The sequence below is a fragment of the Myotis brandtii genome, unplaced genomic scaffold (assembly GCF_000412655.1).
Source record: "Myotis brandtii unplaced genomic scaffold, ASM41265v1 scaffold68, whole genome shotgun sequence".
Taxonomy (NCBI): domain Eukaryota; kingdom Metazoa; phylum Chordata; class Mammalia; order Chiroptera; family Vespertilionidae; genus Myotis; species Myotis brandtii.
Window position 1 is genome coordinate 3224768 of NW_005370657.1, and position 17019 is coordinate 3241786.

The 17019-nt window shown below is 42.8% G+C and overlaps 1 protein-coding gene across 10 annotated transcripts in view; it reads right to left on the minus strand.

Annotated features, from left to right (window-relative positions):
- GAPVD1 (GTPase activating protein and VPS9 domains 1) overlaps nucleotides 1-17019 on the minus strand; it is a 37839-nt gene that overhangs the window by 2928 nt on the left and 17892 nt on the right. For 5 of the 10 annotated variants that reach the window (XM_014529374.1, XM_014529373.1, XM_014529380.1 and 2 more), the window contains 12 exons: nucleotides 16375-16452; nucleotides 15779-16149; nucleotides 13996-14083; nucleotides 12975-13055; nucleotides 9473-9607; nucleotides 7894-8023; nucleotides 6454-6563; nucleotides 5979-6138; nucleotides 4943-5130; nucleotides 4257-4470; nucleotides 2727-2799; nucleotides 1695-1892 (listed from right to left, as the gene is read on the minus strand). In XM_014529374.1, the coding sequence (XP_014384860.1) occupies nucleotides 1695-1892; nucleotides 2727-2799; nucleotides 4257-4470; nucleotides 4943-5130; nucleotides 5979-6138; nucleotides 6454-6563; nucleotides 7894-8023; nucleotides 9473-9607; nucleotides 12975-13055; nucleotides 13996-14083; nucleotides 15779-16149; nucleotides 16375-16452 (1826 nt within the window). The remainder of the gene's footprint in view (nucleotides 1-1694; nucleotides 1893-2726; nucleotides 2800-4256; nucleotides 4471-4942; nucleotides 5131-5978; nucleotides 6139-6453; nucleotides 6564-7893; nucleotides 8024-9472; nucleotides 9608-12974; nucleotides 13056-13995; nucleotides 14084-15778; nucleotides 16150-16374; nucleotides 16453-17019) is intronic. The other 5 variants (XM_014529378.1, XM_014529376.1, XM_014529372.1 and 2 more) reach the window with 3 other exon arrangements.

A 17019-nucleotide genomic window follows, 5' to 3' on the forward strand; every position in this document is an offset into this window, starting at 1 on the left:
AGTGCCACAATGGGTTCTTAAACTGGACCGGAGGGCCGGAACAAAAGCATGGATGGAGTGTTTGTGTGAACTAATATAAATTCAAAGTAAACATCATTACATAAAAGGATACGGTCTTTTTTTTTTTAGTTTTATTCATTTCAAACGGGCCGGATTCGGCCCGCGGGCCGTAGTTTGCCCACAGCTGGTCTAGAGCTTTCTATGCTTGCAGGTCACTGAACCCCACTGGTCCCTAAGGAGGTTGAACCACCCCAGGGGACCTACTCAATATCCCAGGCTTCCAGCGTGTTCGGTGGGAAGTAAATGCTAGAGGCAAACTGGGTGGTAAGTGCAGGTAGAAGCAGCTGAGAAAGAAAACACGACAAGATAACATGCCCTGTGCTGCAGGAGGTGACACAGGACACCTGCTTTCCACCTTCACGTGGCGAGAAAGGACCCAGGTGTGGTAAGTGGTTAGGAAACAAGCCTAGGCCTGTTCCTAAAGCAAGCTTATGTCACAGTGGAAGAGAGAAGAGCAGCGGCCCACGGGAGGAGTTATGAAGGCTACACACGCTGATCCTGGGGTTCTGACTCAGAGTTGAGGTTGCAGAAATACTGCAAACATTAAGAATTAATGAGATATGAGTCAAAGATACTTTAGACATCAACAGATGGGCTAAGCTGACTGGAACACATGAGTGATGCACCCAAACTGTATGGTTCCCCCAAAATGTTCAGAATAACTTTTCAATGTTATTGTTTAGATGATGAAATTTTATTTTAAAGACAAAAATGGACAAAATATGTCAGGGTTTTTTGTTGTTTTTTTTGTTGTTAATCTTCATCAGAGGATATTTTCCCACTGATTTTTAGAGAGTGGGAGAGAGACAGAAACATCAATGTGAGAGAGACACATTGATTGGTTGCCTCCCACACACACCCTGACCACGACCAGGGATCAAGCTTGCAACTGAGGCATGTGTCCTTGACTGGAATCAAAGCCGGGACCCTTCAGTTCACAGGCTGATGCTCTATCCACTGAGCCAAACCAGCTGGGGCTGTCGGGCTTTTAGAAATAATACGGTACAATTACAAAATAAGAGGCCAAAGGAGGAGAGATCTGATTGGCAAATTTAGTAGTTTATGTGACAAGTACTACAAAGAACCAGGGTGAAAGAAGATGCAAAAGCACAATTTTTCTTTCACTCGAAGTTATACACTGAGCCCCAACCAAGGACTTTGGCCCTGCTTCAAAACGCTCTTCTAGAGCCCTGACTGGTTTGGCTCAGTGGATAGAGCGTCGGCCTACGGACTGAGGGGTCCCGGGTTCGATTCCGGTCAGGGGTGTGTGCCTTGGTTGTGGGCACGTCCCCAGTGGGGGGTGTGCAGGAGGCAGCTGATCCATGTTTCTATCTCATCGATGTTTCTGGCTCTCTATCCCTCTCCCTTCATCTCCCTTATTAAAAAATCAATAAAATATATTTTTAAAAAAAAACACACAAAAAAAACGCTCTTCTAGGAATCTGACCCCCCCGCCCTTTCTCCTGAAAACCCTGCCTTCTGGACAGAACAAACCTGGACGTTAGACACTTTCTTTCTGGACACACAGAGCTCGAGGCCTGGGAAGAGCCACGTGTCTAACCCCCTGGGACACGCGTGCCCCACCCTGCTCAATGCCAGATGAACTCTTCTCACGACCAGCGGGGAGGGCCCACCTTTATCAGCACAAACACCAGCACCGGGACGAAGTCGTCCGCCCCGGGGACAGAGTCCTCGTTGGCCAGGCTCAGCAGGTTCATGATGGTGGAGCACATCCTCAGGATGCACTGCACCTTGTCCCGCGGGGTCTTGTAAGCGCTGATGGTTCTGATCTCCGACTGCGCAGATGGCCACGGCGCCTCCCGAAGATAAACCTAAGCGAGACCACAGACAGGCAGGCAGGGCTGTAATCGGCCGGGAGCACAGACAGCGACCACAGCACCCGCCGGTCCGGAGGCAGGGGGCACGTGTTGCCTCTCCCCCTTTTCAGTAAAACAAGATCTCGGTTCCTTCGCCGTCCACTAAAGATTTAAGCTTAATTTTTAAATAATTTGCTTTGCATTTTAAAGTAAAAAAACTTAGATATCCTCTAATGGAGGAAATGGCATACAGTAACACAGAACCTAGAATTCATAAAATTCCCATCTTTCTTAAATAGCTAGGCTGGAGCTTCTCTACTGGAGCAGCCGATTCCAAAAGTACAAACAAGCTACCTTTAAAAGAAAGCAATTTATAATTAACGTGTCTTTGCTGCAGTAGTTTTAGAAATAAAGGATTCCAAGAAATCAAAGACAATTAAAAATTGTATGCTAATCAATGTTCCATTAGTGAAGATTTTAATGAAACAACCAGGAAGCTCGCATACCTGAAATTCCTGTTTTTTAAGAGCTGTATGGCAGGTAAAAACTCCATCATCAATAACTAAAAGGTAAGTTGGCGTCATATTCAGGTACAACTAATCTCCTGGAGCAGCGGTTTCTGCGGCCTGGGGGCCCTGGCTCGCCCTCTCCTCCACCGAGGTCCCTTCCTCACCAGGAATTTTAATCCCCAGAGGATCTTTGAGAACTTCAGTTAGAATGAAGTTCCTCTATCGCAAACGGTGTGACATATTTTATTACATTCTGTTTCCTTGAAACACTGGCAACATGCACACAGTATAAAGTGCAGCTCTAATTCCCAACGCCTCCCGTGCTATGAACCTGCGTTACCTCCGGGATCTGAAGCGCTCTGTGGTTGGCAGTCACCACTTTCGACAATCTCTGGATATGTTCATGAAGAACCCTGGAAACCCCCAAAACAAATATGTAAATACATGTCAGAAAATAAGGCACACAGAGTCATAACTGATTCTTTAAGACATTTAAACTGTTTTAGACTTATTTCTAGATACAGATTACAATTACAGTTGAGACTCTCTCTTAGCTGTAGGTATTCTGTCTTGTTAAAAAGTCACATTTTGAACAGGATCTGCTCGGAAATGCTGAGTGAGCGAGGGGATGCAGTCAGAAGTCCTTCTTGCCCAGACCAGACAGCATTCAAGGAAGAGAGGAGGGGAGCGTTCAGCCCACAGACTGTCCGACACCCTAATCAGCAACCAGGCTGTCACGAGGTAGAGGATCAAAAGCCAGAAGCCAAAGATGCTTAGACGGGGAAGGGACTCAACACACAAGCTCTCATTTCACAGGGAAAATAATTCAGCTTCAACAGGCGAAGCTTTGATTAAACCAGCTTCCCCGCTGCTGGTGTTCTTTCCAGAGGGCGTGCGCTCTCCCTCTGTAACACCTGCAGAAGTGCCGGGGAGGAGAAGGCAGGCACCCCCTGCTTCAAAGTGCTCTTTGCAGCCAACACAGTTTGAATGTCCCTACTCCTTATCCCACGCTGGAAGCCAAAGACTGGTGCTCTGGAGAGAAAACAGGTCCCACTTGGTGTGTTAAGGACAGGGGCTCGGGTGAGCTAACAGCTCTGAGACTATGAATGAGTGAGGCAGGCTGGGACGATCCCAACCATTCAGAGGACAGTGAATGCTCCCAAATATACACGCAATATCTTAAAATGTCCATGAAAAAAAAACAACTTACAAAAACCACCTATGACCACCCTGAGATGCTATTACAGGGACCCTCGAGAGTCCCTGGCACATTAAGTCACTGCTACAGCTAGGGAGCACAGTGGGCACCTCAACGCGCTTGAGGGAGAAACGGGTTGTAAAGCAATGCTCAAGAGACTGCAGGAGAGGTCCGGCCGGTGAGGCTCGGTGGTTTGGCACAGACCCATGAACCAAGAGACCCGGTTCCATTCCCGGTCAGGGCACATGCCCAGGTTTCGGGCTTGATCCCCAGTAGGGGATGTGCAGGAGGCAGCTCTGATCAATGATTCTTTCTCATCTTTGATGTTTCTACCTCTTCCTCTCTTTTCCTCTCTGAAATCAATTAAAAAAAATTTTTTTTAAATGGACAAGAGATCCATTCTAAAAAAAAGAAAAAGAAAATGCAGAAGAGGAAAAACAAAAATGCTAAATCCAGGCAAACAGCAGTGCCTTCCAGAAAGGCCAGACCAATGTGTACACCCTTCAGCCCGAGTCTCCACATCCCTGAAAACTGTAATTCTGACGGGTGGGAAATGGTAACAACATGCATTTCTCTATTAGATACCGGTCTTATATATAGCTCCACTAAAGTATGGGCTAGCTGACGTCTCCCTACGTGGTCCAACACAGGCCCTACACAGAGAGCACTCACTGGTCACGGAGTATGTCCCCATCCTGATTGGGGTAGAAAGCAAGCTTGAAAATGCGATTCATCACGCTTCGCTCGATGGCCAGCTGCGCGTCCTGAAGCTGCTCCTCGCTCGCATTTTGCCAGATGACGTCCTGGGCCATCGCGCCGTAGAGGAACTGCAGGAAGTCTTCTACCTGAGCAGTTTTATCATCAGCTGCTGTGAGTTTCTGAAAGTCTCCAATGCAAAATAATAATTTTAAAAATACACTATCTGAATAATTTTAAAAAGGAAATTGTAGAAATAATTTTAATCACTAGCTATGCAGATACTATGCTCTTAAAGCCAAAAGTGTCTGGGCATGATTTATTTTAGGAGAATATGTGGCCAAATCATTAAAGTCAGGAGAAAGGTAAGAGATAAAAGTTTAAGAATAAGGAGTGTGTTATAAAAATTATATGCTTTGGTTTAAAAAATGAGAAAAATTGTGTGGATCCAAAACTTTACCAATTTTATCCATTTTTAAATAAACTACAGATATTCAAACCAATAAAAATAAACTTTACTTATTAAGAACCCATAAAATGACTGGGAACTTAAGGAACTGCTTTTAGACATGTAGGTATTCAAACAAACTAACAAAACAAAAATGTCCAAATCTTCCCAATGCTATGGCCGAAGAGATGCTCAATTGAACGTCTCCAGTTACCTTGAATGAACTCCCTGATCTTCTTTTCTTTGCTCTCAAGCAGCAACCTCACACAGACGGTGGTGAAGTATCGGTTGGCCACCTCCTTGTCCCGCAGCACCCTCTGCAGCAGCCTTTCCAGGTGAGCCTGCGTGGTCTGCAGTCCTTGCCGACAGCGGGTGAGGTAAGCAATGTAGGGGGCCCTTTTCCTGAAAGGAAACAGGCTTTGCAGGACGCTCTCTTTGGAAACTAAGAGTCCTAATTTTTCTTTAAAAAAATAAAAAGATTACTTCATAGGTTTTGGTTTTCCACGTTAGCATGTCAGGCTGCAGACAACAGTCTGGAAGACGAATTATGCTTCCAGCTCGAGAACAGAGCTGCATGTCTGTGAAGAACAGCATCTCCTGGGCTGAGCACTTAGCTACCTAACTACTGAACACGCTGAGTCCCTCACACTGCTGGCCTATTTTATATCGGAGCACAGTCTCCATGCTGGTAGGGCCTGGCACCTAACAGGAAATTGATTGCTAGAGAAAACTGAAATAAGAACAAAATACAGGTTCTATACCACTAGGTCATTAAACATGCCACCAATTATTGGCATACAGTCTATATGTGACCATCTTAGAGCACCTGTGCCCTCAGCCTCAATGCCACTTCACTTCCTAAGTGTCTAAATTATGTGTTTCTCCTCAACTGTTAGCAAGGGGCTGCCCAGGGACAAAGGGAGCAATTCCTGGGCCTGCTCCTGCCTCCCTGGTCCAGGGAAGCAGTCTTCCCTCTCACCCTACAAAGGGGAAATGATACCCTCGTTACACCGGCCCCACCTCTGCTAAAGCTCCTTGGTGCAGCGCTGAAGCAGATGGCACTTCTCTGTGCGGAAGAGCTGCTCCTTCATCACCGCATTTCAGACTAACAGCCAAATGTGCTCCTCAGGAATCTATGTCCAGTGAGCAGAGCCAAGCACTTCCACGTAAGCCTAGATTCGTCCCCAAGACAAGGGCGAGAAGATACTACTTGCTGCTGAAACAAGGTGTGAAGCGAAGCTGCATGTTACCTGTAGTCCTCGGCGATAGAGGCCAGCAGCTTCCTGCAAGTCCTGTTATCAAAGCGGCACACACAACGCATTGTTTCCTGCAGCTGAGCCATTAAGTTCTTATCTTGTAAATTAATTGCTTCGGCTATTTGAACTTTTAAGAAGCATACAATTTCATTCTCTGAACAAAAAAACAAGAATTCTGTTACTGCTGAGAAAATCCTTGTGCTCACCTAAGGGGTTGTCATCCCTCAGCCTTTGGGATGTCGATTCAGCTTTAGCACGTGTCAGTAGAACTAAGTTGAACTGCCATGCTCAATCATTGAACATTTAATGAACCAGCAGTAATCGAGTGCCCTTACTAATCCTAACATAAATCTATTAAGTTAAACCATATGGAATTGCTATAAAGCTTAAATACAGTTGAATACTGGCAATTTCATATGGTTCAACCTTCAAATACAGGAAAAAATAAATGGTCATATAGCAAACTTACCTTCTGGGTCTGTGTGGTCTGGTAAACCATTCCTTGTTGAATGGCTTAGCACTGGGAAAGCAACTGAATCCGCAGAGCAAAGAGCAAGCCTCAGTTTCTTTTTTGCATCTCTGAAAAAATGAGTTGAAAATTCATTAATTTCTCTATCCAGATAGGATCACATTTTATGAACATTTGCTATGTAAGTTAATATGCTATCTCAGGAATCAAATGTTGTAAGTGGTCATAATCAAAGAAGATTTTAAACTTACTGACATCTCACTTAAAGGAACAGGCTTTCTAGTGACCCGAGGAGCAAGGACGTAAAAGTGTTGTGGGCAAGATGTGCTATGAGAGGAGGCACTAGGAGAGTCAGAAAGGCGTACCTGGGAGACACCCCTCACACTCAGCATGCTCTCTACTACAGCTCTCGACAAATGTTGACCGGCCACTAGACAGCTCACAGCTGGCAGGAAGCCCTTTCTTACTGTTCTGTTGCTGGAGCCAAAAGCTGCTCCTTTCAACTTCCAACTACTGAGGCGCCGACCACCACCAAGGGCAGAGCGCCCTGCAGTAAGGTGTCGCCCTCCACAGCAGTGCAGCTCTGTTCACACTGAGATGCCACCAGCATGCTCTCATCTGCTGGTGGCTGTGGCCCTTTCTGGTCCCACAGGGCATCGACCAGAGCTTCCTCAGAATGTCCAAACTGCCATTCAAAGGAAGGAGCTGAAGCCCCTCAGCGAACAGGCCACATCTGCTCCTCCTGCAGGATCCCCACTGTCCACTCACCTGGCAGCTCCGAGTCTTTCCCTATGGGCTTGCTTCCTATAAAATGAGTAACTTACAGACTAAGCCTATCATCTGTAATATTCACCCACTCTGCAGTCTCATAAAACATATAATGGTAAAGTCATGGCTGAAAAATAAAAATGGTCTGCCACTCCCTCCAATTTTACTGTAGGGAAAAAATTACAAAGCTTCATAATGTTTATAAATAAAATGATGTATTAGGGTCTTCTTTAAACTAACTGGGGGGAATAAATGTGAAACAACACTGGCCGTGTATCAGTGACTGTGGAATCTGGGTGAGGAGGAGGACAAACTGAGGGCTCCTCAGGCCTATGGGACAGCTGACCCAGCTCCCACCCCCTCACCCTCACCCTCTCCAGCATTTCTCACCGGGGCTGGGAGCTTTACATGGGCAGAGGCTCGGCCACCTGTTTCATTGTAATGGCTTATGTGGTGCCTGTGAGCACACAAGGTTTTCCTTTATCTCTGAACTCAAGCCTCTGATATATGACATCCACACAGGAAGCCAAGTCTTCTCAGGAAATAGCCATTTCATTCTTATCTCTCTGCTTTATACCTTTATTAAGTGACACAATGAATCACATGACTGAGGTGACTGCAGTGGTGATGAAAAGTCCAACCCCAAAGTCCTAAATCCTGTAGGAGGAATACCTGTAAGAGTAGGCTGAGTCCTGAGGGTGGGCCACTTGGCTCGCAGAGTCCGGGAGGTCATCGGCTGAGATGTTTTGCAGTGCTTCATCTCGAGGAGAATCGTGTGCACTTTCCCCGTCACCCATAGCCTCTAAACAAAGCCCACCCCAAAAGGATAATAAGCAGCTTAATCTGAAATGTTCTGGCAACTTAGTGATAAATTAGCATTGTGCTTTACAACACGATATTTATAGCAATGATAATATGTCAAGAGACCACTTTTTGAGAAGAGAATGATTCTACTTCTTATACCAATCCTAATTGAAAACAATGAAAGTCTTTATTTAATAATAATAATCCTATATAATAAAAGCCTAATATGCTAAGTGTCCAGTCGTCTGTTCAACCAATCAAAGCGTAATATGCTAATGATATGCTGACCGCTCAACTGCTCGCTATGATGTGCACTGACCACCAGTGGGCAGATGCTCCGACAGGTAGGTTAGCTTGCTGCTGGGGTCCGGCTGACAGGGATTGAGCGAGACAGGCCGGACACACCCTGGAGCTCTCCTGCGGTCCCTCCCCAACTGGCCAACCTCCCACGTCCCTCCTTGGTCCTGATCATGCACCAGTGGGGTCCCTTGGCCTGGCCTGCGTCCTCTCGCAATCCGGGACCCTTTGGGGGATGTCGGAGAGCCAATTTCGGCCCGAGGGACCCCACTCTAGTAATCATCATCATCATCATCTGGCCTTGGCTGGTGTGGCTCAGTTGGTGAGTGTCATACTATGCACCAAAAGGTTGCCGGTTTGATTCCTGGTCAGGACATATGCCCTGGTTTTGGGTTCGATCAGTTCCCTGGTAGGGGTGTGTGCAGGAGGTAACCAAATGATATTTCTCTCTCATATCTATGTTTCTCTCTTTCCCTCTCCTTTCCTCTCTCTCAAAAAAATAAATAAAAACATATTTTTAAAAAATATTACTACTCTATAATCGGAATCACTGAACCACAGAACTAAAAGGGGTCTCAAAAATCGTTTTACATAACCCCTCATTTTATGGGCATGGAATCCTCCCATAGAAGACAGCTGCAAACCCCTGGGCCAGCCATGGCTCCCCAAGGCTTCTCCCGCTGCCCAGGAATGAGTTAGGGGTAAACTCACAAATGCAGCCAGGAGAGATCTGTGGTGGAACCACAATTGTTTTTAACAGATCAATTTAGATAAGATATACACTTATAAAATCAAAGGAATAAAAAGTTCCTTAGTATAATAAAGATACTGTGCTTGTATAGGAAAAATATCTTTATTCTTAGAAAATAATTTCAAATGCTTTAGGAAAAACTTTTCTGTTATTTTAAGGCTTTCCAAAATAAAAGCTGGGCTAAGTTCACCTCTCCCAGTCCCCCTTAGTGTCTCTTCTTCCAGTGCGCATACAAGCATAAACACCTGCTGTGTAGAAGTTATGCTTTATATACTTCTGTTTCCTCTCCATTTATTTTGAGAATTACATCATATTTTTCAGACAGCTATTCAAAAGTAGCACTATTAATTCAGATCATCTTTATCACTGTGATACAAAGGTTACTATTCAAATCTTTACCACGGTTATCACCTGCATTGTCATAGTTGGCCATTGCTCCTTCACTGGGGCTGGTTCGCTTAATGGCGTTCCTGTATTTGTCCAGAATGTCCTCAGCGGCCTGAGCTTGTGCACTGAGTCTAGGGCTGGGATCATCTGCAGGGAAAGGAGAGTGAGAGAATTAGCTCCCTTCGGTTTGTACCAACTCTGATGTTAGTACGACACCAGGAGCATAATCCCAAAGGCCGATTAGGAGGTAAGACTTAAAAAGAGCACATATCTCAGTGTTAAGAGGCACCATGCAACTGCCTACTCCTCCCATTTCTGGGTCTGAGAGCCTTGCCAAAGCACGGATTTGGGAGAATTAGATCCACTTTCTCATCATCGCCAGAATTCCACATGACAGTGTCAAAAAGTTCAGTGCGGACTGAATGGATGATGGGTTTCTAAAGTGCTTACACTCAAACCACTGGTATTAGCAACTCATGCTAACAGAACTTCCCACAATGCAATTTTATATGCAGACTTCATTTACTCAGACATCTCCATGCTGAAGGAACAAAAAAGAAGTATTCAAACTGAGAATTAAAGCCTTTTAAGTAATAATAAAAGTTGCCTTCCTCCAGTCTTCCTGGATTTCTCTCTCTACACCAGATTTGAAAACTTCAGATTTTCATATGCTATCTCACTGGATCTCACCATGACAGTGCAGCTGCCGGAACAGAGCACTTTTGTGCATGCAATGGAATCAGAGGCACTCCCAGAGAACCTAGACATTGCTGGGGAGTGCTGGAATTGTACCTGGGTGCACAGAGAAAAAGCTGATCACAATCACAGCACAGCACTGTTTACTGACAGGACTGCCATCCTGTCGGCAAAATCAGCACATCGCAATGTTTTCCTGTAGTCAAGGTAATTAACAGTGATCAAAGCAAAGAACTGCTACAGATCTATGGGACACAGAAAGTTCCAGAATGAAATGTAAACTCCTGCGATAGATCTAGGCCAACCAGGTGGCTACCATAAATGTCCACATTCTGGTAGAATCCCATTTTTTAAAAAGTCTAAAATCACATAAAAATCACTAGAATTTCTATGTGTGTGTGTTAACAGCAGCTACCATTTATTGAGCACTGACCACATGCCAGGCACTGTGCTAAGCACCTTATATGAGCAATCTCAATCAATCATCACAATAACCCCATAGGGAGGTACTACTATCACCCCGTTTTATAGAAGAGGAAATCGAGGTATAGAGAGGTTAAGTACTTATGCTCAGAGGCTCTTCTTTTTTTTTTCCATAGAAAATATTTTGTATTTCTGTCTCCGTAAAATTGTAATAAACTGTAAAGAGAGGATTTCCAAAGTAATGTAATCTTTCTGCTATAATGACATTTGGATGCCAGATCAGGGTCATAATCTGATCTTCAAAATGTAAACTGAAAAATCTTTATCGTTACAAAGTCATTTTGTGGAGGGAGAGTACTTTTTGCTATTGGTTTTCAGTGCTGTTGAGACTCTTTTGAAAAAGGGACAACAGAATTTGGCTAACTATAGTGAAGCCATAATGTTGCCTATTGACTTTATTTCTATAATGCCATTCTTAAAATTTTTATCCTAAGAAAATAATGAAAACAAATAAAAAATGCTACATATATGAAGCTGTGAGCAGTATTTTCATAGTAAAAGTCGGGTACAATTTAAATATCCAAAAGCAAGAGAATGTTCACACTGCAGTAAAATCAGATGATAGATTATCTTAGAGTCAATAAAAACTACTAAAAACAATCAGTTTAGTAGAAACTGGGAGAGGGCTTATGAAATAACAAGTGTTAAAAGAATACAGTTACATACATAATCTGATTAAATCATGAAAAGCCATGTACAAACACAAAAAGATTGGGAGAGAACATGGAAAAAAAACAAGAATAGTTAGGATGGTGGTATTATGAGCAGACTGTTAAGAAATTTCCTTTCACAGCATTTTAAAATGGATTTAATAATAATTTTCAATGGGTCATTAGTTAGGATTGGGTAGAAGTTTTTGCACCAGTAGAGAAGTTAAATGGCTTGAATTGAACACAAAGAAAATGAAATACTTTACTTAAAAAAATTACTGTACTCTACCAAGCTTCCAGTTTAAGAACCAAGAAAAATACTATATTGCCCAAAGTCAAGTAAAAAACAATTTATACCTTCTCCAAAATTATCAATTCAACATTGTAAAAACATGAGATTTCATGAAGAGATTCCACTCTGCAAACATTGGTAGTGTCCTAACACTAGGAAAATGGTAAAGAAAAACAAGTATCTTGCCAGAAAGAAGCTTTTCCAACGTGTCTCAGTCAGACTGTAGGTTCCTGAAGAACAGGGGTCAGGTGTGAAATGACTTACTACCCACACCACTTAGCACAGTGTCTGGCATGAGTCAGATGTTCAACAGTATTGGCTGACTGAATAAGAGGGGCTTGACGGCTCTCGGCAGGGACGGTGGCCTGGAAGCACAGCACCTGCTGTTCAAAACCCTTTATCCAGGAAAGTCATGCATCAAAGCAGGGATGTGTGCTAGGCCAAGGAGCTACATCTAAATTTAACAGAGGTAGACATCAGAATGCCATGCATTACAATGAGAGTCTACCTGTACTATGCTGAGCAGCTTTGAGGAGGATGTTCTTTTGAAACCTATCCCATTTTTAAATAAAGCTCTTCATGTTAACTTAGAATGTAATTTCAAATCAAGATTAAGAAAAAAAGAGGTGAGAAATGAATGTCCCTGTAGTTAATTTACAGTCATTGGAAACAGTACACAGCTATCAAATTCAAGGCTGAGTCCTTAACACTACTTTTCACAATCTTTCCTTTCAGGGAGCACAATCATAATGTGCCAACAGCAAGCTGCAAAAACACAAATGCTGAATAAGGTAAGAACCCAACCCCTAGTTGTATTTCCCTTGGGTTAGAGAGCAATGGTAAACTGATTCAAGCTGTAAAAATTGGTAAAGTTTATAAATTTATTTTATTCTTTGAACAAACACCTTATCATGAAAAAAGGAAATGATTAGGTAAAACAGAATTTCACTATGATCCTGAATAATCAAGTGCTACAGACAAAAATAAATTTAGAGTTCCATGATCAACGTTAGCGAAAATTATTCAATCAATGATCCGAAGAGATGGCATGCACCGAGCTAAAACCATCACCACTTTCCTAAAAGGCACTGCGTGGCATCATCCCCCTCAGATGTCAGATTGTGGGGTGTGTAGAGGCCCAGGACCAGGGGCCTCACCATAAATGGAAGTTATGATAATGAGGATGATGATGGTGGTGGCGGTCTACAGGAAGAGCACACAGATTCACTGTGGCCGCCAACTGGAAACCACAGAGCTATGAAGAACATACTCCCCACTGTACACACACAGACACACTCTTCTAAAAAGGCAACGCTTATGGCACCCAAGAAAAAGTGTTATGAAATATGTGCTCTGGGAATGAAGGAGCCAGGAAGTCCATGGGTCTACAAACCTGTGAGTGTTGAGAATCTGTCAGGCCCCAGCTCATCTTTGTCTTTTTCTTGTTTTTCTTTCTTTCTAAATGGTATGGGAGCTGGAAATTAAATAAAGTCAGTAGTGTGACATACAACATACTGCACTACTCGGCAGACAGCAGTCATTCTGGAGTTAACTGGTGTGCCAACATTTCTAAGTGAAAGGAAGGTGAAAAGTTTAAAAGCTAAGAAACCCCAAGTGTCAATTGATAATCGTTCTTAAAATAGCATTGAAGATTCTTAAAGATGCGTTCAGAGTCGTTGGCCACAGGAAGAATGATTTAACGGGAATCTATTGGGACTAAATCAAAACCACTGCCTCTTAACCTCCGCTCAGAAACAACACATTCAAAACTCTGAGGCATGCTCTCCTCGTCCTCAAGTGGCTGGAGTACGGCGTGAAGGCGGCCCCTCGGCTCCTGAGCGCCCCAGGGCTGAGATCGGAAGAAGTCCCTAACTGCAATCCTGGATGATCTCTCCTTTCAGGAAGAGATGCTTTTGCAAACTCAAATCTCAATGTCTACTAGTATGATGCCAGGCTATTCACAAAAGAAGCGAACAATTTTATACAACTGCCTTCCAAAATAAACACTCACTAATATTCAGGGTATAAACAATCTCAAAGCACATAAACATTAAAAACTTAAGTTTATTCCAGGAATGTAAAGGATGAATTTCAAATTTTCAGTTTAATTACTGATAGCATCCCTTTTTTCCTGCAATAATTACTGGCAATACATATGTCAAAAGTCCTACGTGTCTAACATCAGGGTACATGATATTTAAACCACCGCTTGCATGACTTCCATTTATGAAACCACTACCACTTCCTGCAAAGAATAAGCTAAAACTCTGCCTTAGCATCCACCTGCGCAAAAACAGCTGGAAACAAGCCCAGCAAACCTCAGGGAGAGAGGAGCTGAGATGTGGGCTCGGAAAGAGATTTCAGGGCTTTGCTTCTGGTTGCTAATATGGCATTCTAATATGTTGTAAAATTACCTTTAGGCATGGCAGAAACAAAACGTTTTCTCCACCAAGGTCTGTTCCTGTCTGATTTCTCATCATCGCTATCTTTGCGTTCTTCAGTCTGTAGGAAAAGTTTGATGCTTTATTTGGAGTTGGGCAGCAGGCAAATTACTACGAAAAGGATTTCAGTTAGTCTGTAAAATACAAATACCCCTCAGGTTTGTCTTAAAAGAAAAACTGTTCTTATTGCTGTAGAGGAAGCTTCGGGAACATGGAAGTGTACCTTTTAAGCCAGACAAGGATCTGCTTGAGGGTAGGCACTATCTCATCAGTGAGTAAACTGAGAGCCTATAATGGAGCCTAGCATAGAGGAGGCACTTAATACAGTCTTAAGAATAAGTGCAATGCAAATAAAGTCTAGGAGGGTAGTAGAGATGGTAGCAGTAGTATTAACAATAAAACCCAGTCTGTACTGTGTGCCAAACACTGAGTGTAAGGATATATGTTATCTCATTTAAACCTCACAGTAGCCTTAGGATATAAATACTATTATTAAGCCCTTTCTGTAGATGAGAAATATGAGGCTAAAAAAGGTTATTACTCATCTTCCCCAAATTTATATAGCCTATGTCTGGCACAGCTGGGACTCAAGCCTAGATTCTGACCAACTTCAAAGTTCATGTTTTGATCATCAGTTATGTTATCATTAAGACCACGTATCAGTAGCCCATCATGTACCTTAAACAAGTCATTTAATATTTGTTTATTCACTAACAAAACTGGAACTAAAAATATTTTCTCTAAGGGCATCCTTGTAGATGGGGTGTCAGAACCCAAGGAGAGCGATGAGGGCATCCGTGAGGAATGGTTTAGCAGCGGGGATGGCATATTGATTACATACATGAGGACTGATCAAGTAAGTATATGCATGAAGAATTATGAAAACGGATTTCTATCACAGAAGGGAGTTACAAATATGGGATGGGAGAAAGATGAAATAAACTGTTGTTTTTAGAGTAGAATGAAATATATAGGTGTATGTTCATGGTTCTCTACATATAAAGAGAAAGATACACACATGTTAATGTGTATATGCACATGTATATTCACACACACTCTCCCCCATGGCTTTGTCTACTGTGAGGTCCTGGGAGTAGCAACACTCCTACAGCAAAGAGCACCTAATATCCAGATCTTGGTTTTTAAATACCATTTTCTACTAAAAGGAACAAGGGTTCCTTGGAGAAACGACTGGTCCAGGACTAGGACAGACACAGTACAATATAAGCTGATAACGTTTTGTGCCAAAAGGAAAGAAATACTCTAAGAATGATGGCCGCATATCAAAAGAACCTCTGACAGCTTGAAGGGGCTCCCACTGAACAAATCGGGGACAAAAATAATGACAGTAACAAACCCATTGAGTAAAACAGAAAACCATGGGACCATCAGTATAATTAATAAGTAAGTAAATTAAAAATTTGATGAAGAACAAAATAAAAAATAATACTCATTGAAAAAAATAATAGCTAACCATCTCGGAAGGAAATTGGAGGTTTAAATTAAATTTGATATAAAATTATTTGGAAAAAGTTAAAAGCATCATAAAAATGCAACACTACAAAAACAAAGTACTAAAGGTTTCCTATGGATTAGGTTGTGGATATACTAGACAAATCATCTTTAATGATGACTACTGTCCATTCTTAACCCTAGATGTATATAATCCATGTTAATTTCAGATATTAAGAGAATAAGGCAGATAGAGATTAAAGCTGACCACACCAGCAAATTCTCCGTGGCCTGTGTCCCATACCTCTCCTCTTGAGGAGTCCTTACTCGGGGATGAAGAGGACGAATGAGGTGCAGCCACCAAAGAGGTAGCACCAATGGCTGCGGCTGGAGGGAGCTCTCGCTCTTCATTCCCTGGGCGGCGGTTCCAGCTGGGGTCACTCATGGGTCTCCGGACGGAAGATACTATGTCAGAGCTCCTGCTGCGAACTAATCTCTCAGGGTAAGAATGCCGCTGCTTGAATGCCTCCATTTCGGCTGGAGTTAAACCATGGGAACCAAAGTTTGGCAGCCTGGCCTCATTTCCTCCCACAGCTCCTTCCAGGATCGGAGGGTCTGGTGGTGGATGCGAAGGCCTGGCATAGTGCACTTTTGGCCTCACCACAGCAGAAGTCCCTGGAACACAGGGGGAAAAGTTTGCAACTGAAACACAACTGCTCTAACCAAGGCATTATTAACAATGGGCTTTGGTTGCATACTTCTGACTTTGATAAGACAAGAGTCAAAAAGCTCACTTGATGACCATTTCACAATATATACAAATATTGAATCATTATGTTGTACCCTTGAAACGAATATAATGCTATATGTCAATTATATCTCAATTTTTAAATAGTTTACCTTCATGTGAAGACAGTGGGTCAAACATGGCAAGCAGAGACTCTGATTGAGAAGGGGGAGAGGTCAGGTGGTGGGCGCCTAAAACAGACAAAAGAGACCAAGTCAGAACTCAGGACTCAATGAGAGTTTCAATAGCGAAAATGGTTCTGACAGTTTCCACACTTTTCAAACTTTTTTCATCAATAAGAGCTTGAGTGACATATAAGGGGGAAAAAAAGAATCTAATAAAGATCAAATTCTGATTACTCCAAATTCATTTTATGTTTTTCTACATATATGGATTTTTTTAAAAATTTTGTTTTATTGCTTAAAGTATTACAAAGAGTATTACATATGTCTCCTTTTTTTTTTTCCCTTGACCTTCCCCCGGCCTCCCCTACCCCTCAGTGTCTTGTGTCCATTAGTTATGCTTATATGCATGCATACAAGTCCTTCAGTTGATCTCTTACCCCCCGACCCCCACCCTCCCCGGCCTTCCCCCTGTAGTTTGACAGTCTGTTCGAGGCTGCTCTGCTTCTGTATCTATTTTTGTTCATAAGTTTATAATGGTCTTTATTATCCATGAGTGAGTGAGATCATGTGGTGTTTTTCCTTCATTGACTGGCTTATTTCACTTAGCATAATGCTCTCCAGTTCCATCCATGC